The 12,931-nt window shown below is 46.7% G+C and overlaps 1 protein-coding gene across 1 annotated transcript in view; it reads left to right on the forward strand.

Moving 5' to 3' along the window:
* Window positions 1-4,828: 4,828 nt before the first annotated feature.
* The window catches only part of CCDC180 (coiled-coil domain containing 180), a 127,166-nt gene continuing 119,063 nt past the window's right edge, over window positions 4,829-12,931 (forward strand). The window contains exons 1-6 of the mRNA XM_077351100.1: window positions 4,829-5,136; window positions 5,391-5,515; window positions 6,529-6,722; window positions 7,086-7,174; window positions 9,516-9,625; window positions 9,721-9,849. Of these exons, the coding sequence (XP_077207215.1) occupies window positions 4,986-5,136; window positions 5,391-5,515; window positions 6,529-6,722; window positions 7,086-7,174; window positions 9,516-9,625; window positions 9,721-9,849 (798 nt within the window). The 5' untranslated portion in view covers window positions 4,829-4,985. The remainder of the gene's footprint in view (window positions 5,137-5,390; window positions 5,516-6,528; window positions 6,723-7,085; window positions 7,175-9,515; window positions 9,626-9,720; window positions 9,850-12,931) is intronic.

Raw genomic sequence — 12,931 nt, forward strand, 5'->3', positions numbered from 1 at the left:
GTATATCTTCTGCATATAGAAGGCATATGCCTTCTGCATATAGACACTCATTGTCACCCAGATGTGGCCAGATTACAACTCACAGCTTGGCTCATACTGCCTCTGCACATTTCCACCCAGATGTAGCTAGGGTTATTCAGGCAGCAAGGAAGCCTTCTACTTTAAAATCCTATCACAGTGAATGGAACCGTTTTGTCCAGTGGACAGTGGGTAAGGAAATCAACCCAATGATGTGTCCAATTAATGATGTATTGCAATACCTCTTATCATTAAAAGATACAGGGTTAGCAATTTCATCTATAAAGGTGCATTTGGCAGCTATTTCTGTGAGACACGCCATGGTTCAAGGTAGATCACTGTTTACCTGCGGATCAGTGAAATCCTTCATGAAAGGGTTGACCCACTTACATCCACCGCAAGTCATGCCTCCTCCACAATGGAGTTTAACCCTTGTTCTTGCTAGACTCATGGGCATGCCTTTTGAACCGACGGCAACAGTGGATGTTTCCCTGGTTCCTTATAAGACTTTGTTTCTGGTTGCAGTTACATCTGCACGTAGGGTTGGAGAGTTGTCGGCATGGTCCTGTGATCTTCCCTTCCTTCATTTTCCCCCCAATAAAGTTGTTTTGCGACCTTCCCTTTGTTTCTTACCTAAGGGAGCGTCTAAGTTTCATCTGGGCCAGTTCATAACGCTACCGTTTTTTTCCAGAATCCGACTTCAGACACAAATCATTGCACACATTAGGTGTTCGAAGAGCATTCTTACTTTATTTGGATAGGGTGTCCCCATTCCGGCAAGATAGGGATCTATTTGTTTGTTTTAAAGGCTGTAATAAAAGGAAGAAGGCCTCTTCTCAGTCTCTCTCCCGTTGGCTAGTCTCTGCTGAAAAAACGCCGAGACACAGAGGAGGAGCAGGCAATCCAAAGGGGGGGCATAGGAACTCCCGCAGGGACCCTCGGCCTTGGGGCCCCTGCCGTGGCCTGCGCCAATGCGCCTCCTGGCTCCCGACTCTCGCCGGGGAGGCATCCAACGCAAGTCTGGTGCTGGAACTGGCACGTGTGGCTGCCACAGCCCTTCTCCTTCAAGTCCCTTTTTCTTCCGTTCTGCTGCCGATACGCATCAGACTGCTCTCCCGAGGGGTGAAGGAAAAAACTAACCCCCAGCCCCCAAAAACAGCAAGGGGGAGAACGCTCCATAAGCCAGGAGCGCTCATAGTCCAATGACAAGGCAGAGCGCTAAGCCCCGCCGTCTGGCCGAGCCACCATCTTTTACAATTCCCATACTGCATTCAGTTGGATTGCATGATATGGCCAAAGGAAGTGAGCCGGAGTTTAGTGATCTTGCCTACCAGTGGTAGATCAGATTTTATGGATTCACAGGCCTTTGCCAAGCAATGTGTATGTGTGTGGGGAGGGGGTAGTGTCCAAAGCTGCTTATTGTTGTTATTATTATTAGTTATTATTAATGTAATTGCCACCTCAGAGTTGCACGGTAGTGCCAGTGAAGCGTCTTCCATTTAAATCCTCATGCTTATGGTTTGGCACATGCATTTCAATCATCAGAAAGGCCAAAGCTGAGAGTGAGCTAAGATTGGCCAGGGAAGTCCACTGTAACAAGAAAAGATTTTTCAGTTATGTGAGGAGCAAATGTAAAGGAGGCAATAGGCCCACTGTTGGGTGCAGATGGACAAACTGTAACGGAGGATGCAGATAAAGCAGAAAGGCTCACCGCCTATTTTATATCTGTTTTTTTCGTACAGGTAAAAGGGTTTAGGCACATTGAGAGATGGCAGTAGCCAAGAGATAGTGTCTAGGTGGCAAGATGACATGGACAGAGAGGTTGTCGAGAGGCATTTAGCTGCACTGGATGAGTTCAAATCCCCTGGGCCGGATGAAATGCACCCAAGAGTGCTCAAAGAACTGTCCAGAGAACTTGCACAACCCTTGTCTATAATCTTCGGGACCTCTTTAAGGACTGGAGATGTCCCGGAGGACTGGAAGAGAGCAAATGTTATTCCGATCTTCAAAAAATGGAGGAAGGATGACCTGGGAAACTACAGACCAGTGAATCTGACCTCTGTTGTGGGGAAGATAATGGAGCAGATATTAAAGGGAGCGATCTGCAAACATCTGGAGGACAATTTGGTGATCCAAGGAAGTCAGCATGGATTTGTCTCCAACAGGTCCTGTCAGACCAACCTGGTTTCCTTTTTTGACCAAGTAACAGGTGTGCTGGATCGTGGAAATTAGGTTGATGTCGTTTACTTGGATTTTAGTAAAGCATTTGACAAGGTTCCCTATGATATTCTGATGGATAAATTGAAGTACTGCTTTCTGGATTTTCAGATAGTTAGGTGGATAGGGAATTGGTTAGAGAACCGCACTCAAAGAGTTGTTGTCAATGGTGTTTTATCAGACTGGAGGGAGGCGAGTAGCAGGGTACCTCAGGGCTCGGTGCTCGGTCCGGTACTTTTTAACATATTTATTAATGATCTAGATGAGGGGGTGGAGGGACTACTCATCAAGTTTGCCGATGACACCAAATTGGGAGGACTGGCAAATACTCCAGAAGATAGAGACAGAGTTCAACGAGATCTGAACACAATGGAAAAATGGGCAAATGAGAACAAGATGCAATTTAATAAAGATAAGTGTAAAGTTCTGCATCTGGGTCAGAAAAATGAAAAGCATGCCTACTGGATGGGGGATACGCTTCTAGGTAGCACTGTGTGTGAATGAGACCTTGGGGTACTTGTGGATTGTAAACTAAACATGAGCAGGCAGTGTGATGCAGCGGTAAAAAAGGCAAATGCCATTTTGGGCTGTATCAACAGGGGCATCACATCAAAATCACAAGATGTCATAGTCCCATTGTATACGGCACTGGTTAGACCACACCTGGAGTACTGTGTGCAGTTCTGGAGGCCTCACTTCAAGAAGGACGTCGATAAAATTGAAAGGGTACAGAGGAGAGCGACGAAGATGATCTGGGGCCATGGGACCAAGCCCTATGAAGATAGGTTGAGGGACTTGGGAATGTTCAGCCTGGAGAAAAGGAGGTTGAGAGGGGACATGATAGCCCTCTTTAAGTATTTGAAAGGTTGTCACTTGGAGGAGGGCAGGATGCTGTTTCTGCTGGCTGCAGAGGAGAGGACATGCAGTAATGGGTTTAAACTTCAAGTACAATGATATAGGCTAGATATCAGGAAAAAAATTTTCACAGTCAGAGTAGTTCAGCAGTGGAATGGGCTGCCTAAGGAGGTGGTGAGCTCCCCCTCACTGGCAGTCCTCAAGCAAAGGTTTGATGCACACTTTTCTTGGATGCTTTAGGATGCTTAGGGCTGATCCTGCGTTGAGCAGGGGGTTGGACTAGATGGCCTGTATGGCCCCTTCCAACTCTGATTCTATAATTTGAGCGCTAATTCATTGAATGAAAGAGAACAGAAATGCCTGTGCTAACTTTGAGCTGGCTTTGCTGACATGCTCCCATATTAAACACCTTTAATATGATATAGGAGAACTTGGTGTGGGACCCTTTGCTTCCAGTTCGATGTGGAGTTTAGGTACTCCAGTTTGATGTGGGGCCCTTTGGCACAGGGCCCTCCCCCCCCCTGTTTTGGTGGGGTCCTGGATTCGTGAGCGGCTTTCCCCCCCAGCCAATCCACACTGGGGGTCTTCTGAAATTATGGTTGCAGAACGCCAGGACTAAAGGCTCCTGAACTTCCAGGATAGGTTACGTCCAGCCTGGGGAATGCTCCCACCCAAGACTGGCACCCAGGCCGAGAGCCCTCGCGCGAAGGCTAAGAGTGTCAGCATCTGATCTGGAGAACTGGGTTTGATTCCCCATTCTGCATAAGCAGCCAGCTGGGTAACCTTGGGCCAGTTCTCCCAGAGCTCTCTCGGTCCCACCACGAGTAGGTAGCTCTGAGACTCCGTTGGACAGTGCAAGGCAGGCCCTCCTCCATTCTGGCAGGCTGCTGATTCCGCGCAAGCGACCCACGTGGAAAGCCCCCCAGGCCAGGCTGCAGATCAGGGGCTCCGCTGCGCACTGGCCCGAGGGCCCCCCGCGTCTCCTTGGCGACCGCGCCCTGGAGGCCATCTTGAATCCCGCCGGCTCTCGCGAGGCTTTCCTCCTCCTCCTCCGCGCTCCGGTTCCCATGGAGATCGCGAGACGCCGGCCTGGTCCGGGGTGGCCTGTCGGAGGCGGCTGCCGGCGGGGGTAAGAAGAGGGGGCGGCATCGAGGGCCTAAGGACGGGGGATGGGGGGGGGAGGCAGGGAGCCGTAAAGCCTCATGGGAAGTGTAGTCCATGGACGTATATGGCGAGCCGCGGCCTGAGCGTGCGTTCTCTGCAGAGGGACTCTGGGGGTGGGTGGCCATTGGGGGGCAATCTCCAGGGCTTGCCTGGAGGCTGGCATCCGCACTGCTCATCGCGTGACCGACCCCAAAGCAGGCGCGCGGCCTGGGTGCCCGAGGGGCGCTTCTCAGCCCTCCTGAAGAAACTGGCCGGATGGGAACAGGCGGCAGATCCAGAGAGTTTTTGGAAATGTTGTGATTAGGGGCAACACAAGGTAGACAGGCAGTCTCCGGGCTCTGCAGGACTCTTCGTCAGTCGGCATGTTCAGAACTGTTAGAAGGGATCAAGGGGAGGGGAGGGGGGGAAGCAGGATTCAGAAGAAGGAGGAGGAGGAGGAGGAGGAGGAGGAGGATTGGTTTTTATACCCAGCTTTTCTCTACCTAGATGGAGTCTCCGTGTGGCTTATAATAGCCTTGCTTTCCTCTCCCCACTGCAGACGCCCTTTGGGGTAGGTGGGGCTGAGAGCTCTAAGAGAACCGTGGTTTACTTAAGGTTGCCCAGCTGGCTGCATGTGGAGGAGTGGGGAATCGAATCCAGTTCTCCAGATAGGACACCACTGCTCTTAAACACCAAACCAAGCTGGATTTCCATTCAGGACAATGGGATCGGTTCGTTTTTTGAAATGAAGAATGAAGAACCTTCAAAAAATGAAGGTTGTAGGCTTAATTGGAGTAGGTCCTGCAAGGTGCCAAGCAGAATTAAAGAGGCACCAGAGATTTCTAGGTGAAGAAAAGAAACTGGCCAGTCTCTCTTGGAAAAATCCAGTGGTTAGGATTTTTGGTAAGCCCCTCACCAGGCTGTGTTTCTCTTTTCACAATTGACCCTTCCTGTACTTCAAACATACTTGGATTAAAGGGGTCTGCCAAGCTTGAAGCTGCTATTTTTAAGAATCAACCCTATCATCAGTATTTCTCCTGTCATCTGTTTGCTACTTCTCCCTGTTTTACAGCATGCTTAACTCTTAAAATGTGTGTGTATGTATATAAAATTCAGTAATTTAATTATTTTTTTGTCTTTTAACAAATGTTCTTTAGTTAATCCAGAAATATTCTATCCTCAATTAATTGAGAACGAAGGAGTGCTGTGCAGCATGACTCTAGTGGGCGTGCCACGAGTCGTCCCCAATGGGAAAATCTACCGCCAGATCTTCGATGATGAGGTAGAGAAGTAGCAGGTGCCGAAAGAACGGTTGCATAATCATTGAGTCTGTCTGTGTGCTGCTTGACAAAGATTTCAGAGCCTTTTATCATTTGCTTGACTGCTGCAAGACATTCAATAAACACAGCATCCTTCTGTGCTCATTCCCACCGATCCAATGCAAGGAAGAAGACACTAGGGAAAATAGTACTTGTTCATTTTCTGTCTCAAAAGGGTTTCTGAAGCATAGACACAAGCAAGTGAAAGTGGACCCTGCTATCACTTGGTCTCCATTTCAGAGGATTCTTATGCGAGCAGAGCAAATTAAAGTCTCCAAAGCATTTGGTAGATTGAAGTGCTCATTAATATACAATGAGATTGCCCTCTGTTACTTCTCCTGCTCCTGGTTCTTTCAATGCCGAGATTAAACAGGTGAAGCATTTCCTGGATGAAGATGATGATGATGATAATAATAATAATGCTTGTAGCTTGCCCTTGGGCTCAGAGCAGGTGACATCAACAATAAAATACAGTTGACATTAAAACACATTTTAAATTAAATTAAAACTCCAAAGTGATGATATGGAAATCTTCCTTTAATATCTGAACATCATAATGCTTTTAAAGGCACAGGAACAGGGCTAGTAACAAAAGTTGGCAAACCTAATTCATTTTAATTTTTAAAAGATAATCTTTAATCTAGAAGGGCATACGGCAGCTGTATTTCTCCCGTCCGCCATCTTTTCCCACACAAACATTTGCCCTTCCAAGGTTAATAAGAGCACTGCAGGCAGGGTGTGTGAGGGTGCCTGGTGGGACTGCTTGACTAGAACGTGTTGTCCATAGTGAAAATTTCCCTCCGGGCTTGTGTTCTTTCTTTAAATGCTGGAGCATTTTATTCATGAATCTGCCAGCACTTTATCTCTTCAAAGTGCTTAACTTGGCTGGGCTCATGGTCTGTTATTGTAGCAAGCATAAGTGTGCCTACTTTTCACTGAGAACATTTCTGTTGATTTTTGTTTTGGCTTTGGCAAGATCAACCTTGTGCGTACCCTCGAGGAGGCAAGAAGCAAGCTAGCCCAGCACAAATTGCCGCAGAATCCAGGACAGATCCCCTTGGTGAGGCACATGGAAAGAGACCCTGGCAGTGGGTTTTTATCAGACCGTCAGCAGATGTGGGTTGAAGGAATGCCCAATGATGACTTCACTGAAAACCCTGTGTTGTACAAGTAAGAACCTGCAAGCTTAGGTGATTTTGTAGTGGGGGTCTGGGCAGTGGGGTTGTGTGTCCCAGACACAACGCATGTCATTGGCTCTTCCTGCTGGGGGTGAAGCAGGGCAAGGAGAGTTCAAGGAGCTCTGAGGAAACCAAGAGCCAAAGGGAAGAGGGGCTTTCTGGCCAGGCCTTGCATCCAGGGTTTCATTAGATCTGAAGCCATACAGCATGCACAGTCCTTATTTATGAGTTACACCAAGAAAACCCATATTGGAACAAGAATATTGATGAACAGCTGGTCTGATTCAGTAAAGTAGTTCTCTTGCTTTTGCTGGGAGCCCTGTGCTAAATTTTAATGCTTTCCATTCTGTTTCAGAGAGGCTACAAGCCTGGCATTTCAAAAGGCTCAGGAAAGCGAGGATATGGTTGCTGCCCGAGAAGTCAGAGGCCTTGCAGAAGTCATTAGTAAATGCTATAAATTTAATTGAGAACTGCATTCTTAATATATTAATGATAATAATATCTGTAAAGTCTTGATTAGATGAATGATACATAAGATTAAGCCTCAAGGGATTTACTACTCACACTGGAGAACAGGAAGTCTTGAACTAATTTCGAGTTTGTGGTCCCTCAGAAGCACATTCTAGGAGAACACAAGGAATGGTGGACCAGGCTGGCCTCCACGATCACACCCCCTGAAATCTGCAGCCACAGGGAAATGGTGCTGCCAGTTCACATGCAGCAAATGGCACAAACTGTAATGCTGCCCAAATTTTCTGCAGCAAAAGGTATTCTGAGGCACCTGTGCTGGAGGCCGTCTGTAGAAGGGCCCCTGGAAGTTAGGAAGCTGAAAAACACACAGTAGAATAAAATCCCTCCAATGCTTTGTTATTTTGTTAGGTTATTCAAAATGTGGCGCTCCGAGCATGAGTTCGAAAAGCTTGCAGCCCCCCAGTATGGGATATTCAGTCATTATGGCATCACCAGTGAGCTGTCCCTTCCCCGAGGCTGTGTGCAGTCCTGCCTCGCAAATAATCAGAACCTGGAGCACAGCCTCTCCTGTTTTTAAAATATATTTTACTTTAGAAAGAAAAATAGAAAAGAAGATTATAAATATCAGTTAAAAGATCACTGTACATTGTGTAATTAAGGGTGGGGGAGCTAAAAAGAACACTGCCTCTACTGAGGACCATTTCTGCAAGTCCAGAATGGAGGAAGCAATGGAAAGGTCTTTGCCTGGATTTAATCACCTGCATTCGATCAAATATATTGATTAATTAAATAAATATAAGTATCACCAAAACCTCAATATGGCTTTCTATATATTGAAATATGCATAGGATAACTTACAGAATCATAGAATCATAGAATCATAGGGTTGGAAGGGGCCATCTAGTCCAACCCCCTGCTCAACGCAGGATCAGCCCTAAACATCCTAAAGCATCCAAGAAAAGTGTGTATCCAACCTTTGCTTGAAGACTGCCAGTGAGGGGGAGCTCACCACCTCCTTAGGCAGCCTATTCCACTGCTGAACTACTCTGTGAAATTTTTTTCCTGATATCTAGCCTATATCGTTGTACTTGTAGTTTAAACCCATTACTGCGCGTCCTTCCCTCTGCAGCCAACGGAATCAGCATCCTGCCCTCCTCCGTGACAACCTTTCAAATACTTAAAGAGGGCTATCATGTCCCCTCTCAACCTCCTTTTCTCCAGTCTGAACATTCCCAAGTCCCTCAACCTATCTTCATAGGGCTTGGTCCCTTGGCCCCAGATCATCCTCGTTGCTCTCCTCTGTACCCTTTCAATTTTATCTACGTCCTTCTTTGTGCTTTAACACAAGTGAGCCCTCCAGAACTGCACACAGTACTCCAGGTGTGGTCTGATCAGTGCTGTATAAAATGGGACTATGACGTCTTGTGATTTTGATGAGATGCCCCTATTGATACAGCCCAAAATGGCATTTGCCCTTTTTACCGCTGCATCACACTGCCTGCTCATGTTTAGCTTACAATCCACAAGTATATTGTGTTATGTTCAGTTTTCCCTTTCTCTGAGCTTGTTCAAGAAGAAACCATTTACAAAATCAGTTTCTTTGTGACCAGCGAGCATTAAGAACTGAATAAGAAAAACTGCTTATTTTAAAATTCATCTAGAAAGAAGGTCTTAACTATAAGATGGTCTGAAAAAGAACAGTCCAGTTGCGTTTTTAAGACCAGCAAAGTTTAATTCTAGGTATATGCTTGTGGGGTTGCCCTTGCCTGTTGTGGGGTTCTGCCCCCTCTAGTGTGAGGCGTACCCATCCAACTCCATCCTGGGGTTGGGAAGGGGCATCATCCTTGGGGGGCATTGTGGGGTGGGGAGACTGGTCAGTTTGCTGAGCACTCTGACAATGCTTTTGTGTGTATTCACAAAATTAAACTTTGATTGTCTTAAAGTGCCATTGGACTCACACATTGTTCTGTTGCTTCAGACAAACACTCCTCCCCCACTGCATCTATAACTTCTGTGTGAATTTTTCTTGATGGTACATAATTGAAAAAAAATAGTCTTCCGTTCAGGTTTAAACCCTTAATCTCCTCCACTGACTGCATTCAGAAACCACCAAGCTGTTTACTTCAGATAGGAAAGTGTTCAGCAGCTACCAGCTGTTTAGCCAATAAGTGATGACCAGATAGCAAGCAATAGAGAAGTGCTGAGAAAAAGTAATTTTGCTTCCACATTGCCCTACTTGTTAGATATTTCCTTTATAGCCATCCCATCTAACTTTAGCTGTCCAGGCAGTCAGAATTATCTTTGTCTTTCTAAGTTCCTGAGAAGAAAAACAGCAACATCATTCAACGAATCTCGGACGCCAGGAAGCACCGTCATGAGGACGCAGTGGCAATGCTAAGGCAGGAGTTGGCAAGCATTGGGAGGGTGAGCTGTCCTCTCCACTCACAACTGTTGTGTGCTGTTTTGTTGACAGTAAAATCAGGGAGATCACAACCAGTTTGTATTTTCTCACATTCCAGGAAAGGGAGTTGAGCATTCTGGAGCCAGGGAAATTGTTTTTGACCAAGTTAGCTGGGTCTGATAAAAACATTGAGTGCCTTCTCCAAAGAATTGAAAATGACCTCAGCCTCAAGACTTACAGCATGCAGGTAAGGCTGTGCATTGTACTGTCCTCTCCACACTGGCTGAAACAGGAGACAGATTGGCCAAAGTATTGGGGGGCTTGGCTGTATTGTTCTTGAAGGCTGTGTTCAAATCTCACTGCTTCCCCTGTTTTATCTTTGCTACAGTGGAGGTGTGGGTCTGGTTTTGCTCCCTTATGATATACAGTAGCGACCTTTTGATACTATGTGGTCCACCAGTGCCCTAATTTTACTAGCACCCTTAGGGATGTGTTGAGAGAGAGTTGAGTTAGAAGCTTATTGAGCTTCACCACCCCCCTTTCCTCTTTGAACCCTCCCCGGCCTTTTTGCCAAGTGTTATGGCTCAAGGAGCTCTCCCTCCCCCGTCGCGAGAACTCTGAGAACTCACCCTTATCACCCTGCTTGTCCTTGGGTTGTTTAGGGGATGCTGGGAATTTACTGCTGAGAACAACCATAAGGACAGACCAGATGTCTATTTGTGCCTTTTTAGATCAATAGCCTCTTCCTATGTGAACCCTTCTTCCTGCCTGAACTTCCCCCCTATAAAACCCCCCACAGGGGTGACCCATCCCTGTCTCAGTCAGTGCATCCTCTGTACCTACCATTGCTGTGTTTAGCATCACCTTATGGAACCTTTCAATAAAGACTAGCTTCTTAGTACCACCTGTGTCTGGAGCAGTTCTATTCGAGAGGGTTGTTTCCAGTTGAGCAGTTCAGCCACGGTTCGTGACACTATTGAGCTATTAATGCTAATTAAGTCTTGTCTTTTTTAGCATGAAACTGTGAGCCTACAACCTTCTTAATTGCATCTGCAATGTAACGTTCTGAGATAAAACCATATGGATCTTGATTTGAGAATGTATACTGGATCTTGCCTGATGTCACTGCATTCTTTTGTTTTAACCTGTTTAGTAGGTCAATGCATATTGCTGATCTTTAATTGGGGCTTATACATTTAAAAAATGTGTTATTGTATTGTGCACGTTGCTGTAGCAGTAAAAAGGTAAAGGTAAAGGTATCCCCTGTGCAAGCACCGGGTCATGTCTGACCCTTGGGGTGACGCCCTCCAGCGTTTTCATGGCAGACTCAATACGGGGTGGTTTGCCAGTGCCTTCCCCAGTCATTACCGTTTACCCCCCAGCAAGCTGGGTACTCATTTTACCAACCTCGGAAGGATGGAAGGCTGAGTCAACCTTGAGCCGGCTGCTGGGATTGAACTCCCAGCCTCATGGGCAAAGCTTTCAGACAGCTGCCTTACCACTCTGCGCCACAAGAGGCTCTTAACGCTAGAAAACGCTAGAGGGCGTCACCCCAAGGGTCATGCTGTAGCAGGGTGGTGTATAAATATTTGAAATTGATGTATTTTAGTATACTTTTCCAAGGGAGCCTCTTGTGGCGCAGGGTGGTAAGGCAGCTGACGTGCTGTCTGAATCTGTCTGTCCATGAGGCTGGGAGTTCAATCCCAGCAGCCGGCTTAAGGTTGACTCAGCCTTCCATCCTCCCGAGGTCAGTAAAATGAGTACCCAGCTTGCTGGGGGGTAAACTGCAATGACTGGGGAAGGCACTGGCAAACCACCCCGTATTGAGTCTGCCATGAAAACGCTGGAGGGCGTCACCCCAAGGGTCAGACATGACCCGGTGTTTGCACAGGGGATGCCTTTACCTTTACCTTTTTATACTTTTCCATGTGGAAGTCTTTTGATTGTTGTAAATCACTTGGAATGGCTGTTGAGGATGGAAATTTGAGCAGTACATTCATAGAGGCTGCTTGGCCAGACCTGCTGGTGCTCCTGCTCAGGAATGGTTTTTTTTAAGTCACTGTAAGGGGAGAAGGGGAGAAATCCATCTTGCAAGGACATTGGAAGTTCATGTCGGGGCTTCTTCAGAAGGTTCCATTTTTTACCTAAGCCATCCCGGTCGTTTGCAGAGTGTGCTCAGTTTTTCCCTCAAAACACAGGGTTTTCCCTAGAAGTAGTTCAAGGTCCTTCTGTTTCTGGAAGTGTTTTTGCATCTTTCTTCTAGTAACCACTTTCCTTCCCTTTTATTTGGCTGCCAGCTGTAGGAGAGGGAATCTCTTCGGTCTGATCTGTTCTCTTGGTTAGGTGAATTTCTCTGGGACCCGTCTAGCACATGCAATGCCTGGGGTGCTCAAGGTGCCTCAGTGAGTCCGACTGCTTCGCCATGTCCACCACTGGACCTAAGCCAGCCTACTCTCTAAGAGTAAAGAACTGATTGAGTGTGGGATCTTATCAAAGACTACGGTTACCAATCTAAAGCTTATAAAATATAGTCCAATCCCCATCAAGTATCAGGCAATGGCTTGGAATTTCCATGACAAATAGGTAATTTTACCCAACAAGACTGTCCTTTGTCCGAAAGGGACTGCCTCCCAGAGGATGGTCCAATATGGACTGGAAACGAATGGGTTATACTAATATATACCCCAGGAGTCAACAAATCCTAGAGTGGGAAGGGGCCATCCAGTCTCACCTCCTGCTCAAGGCAGGATCAGCCTAAGGCATCCAGGAGAAGGATCTGCCCAGCTGCTGCTTAAAGACTGCTGAACTACTCTGTGGTTTTTCTTTTCTTTATTTATTTTTGCTGAAGTCAGGTGTTGAAGTCTGTCACAGGTATTATCCTCAGGATTCAATGAGAGCTGGCTGTTGGAAGAATGTTACATTAGGTGGAGGCAACCTTAGGATCTCTTGACATAGGCTAAGGGTGCCTCAACTGTTAAGAGGTTTGAAATATGTATTCTTGCATATTTAAAACGTATTGATGAACCATGGTGATTGTATTCCAAAGAGAAAACTGTCGGGGACCCGCTTGCTAACTGAAAAAACAGGGTGCCCCTTTGAAGAAAACGTCACGCCAGGCCTGGTGAACGATACAACAGGAACAAGCTTTATTTCAGCAACGTGGAGTCCGCTGGTATGGAGTAAGAGCTTCCACCGAACTCCAGGTGGAAGCTCCCTTTTATACAAAACCCACCTCCTTAGGCTGTATTGCCCCACCCAGTACTTGCGGAGGGAACATGCTGATACAATCATGACTCATGCACATATGCGAGGTTTTCCGGGGTTCCTGA

Source organism: Paroedura picta, chromosome 8 (genome assembly GCF_049243985.1).
Source record: "Paroedura picta isolate Pp20150507F chromosome 8, Ppicta_v3.0, whole genome shotgun sequence".
Lineage (NCBI taxonomy): Eukaryota > Metazoa > Chordata > Lepidosauria > Squamata > Gekkonidae > Paroedura > Paroedura picta.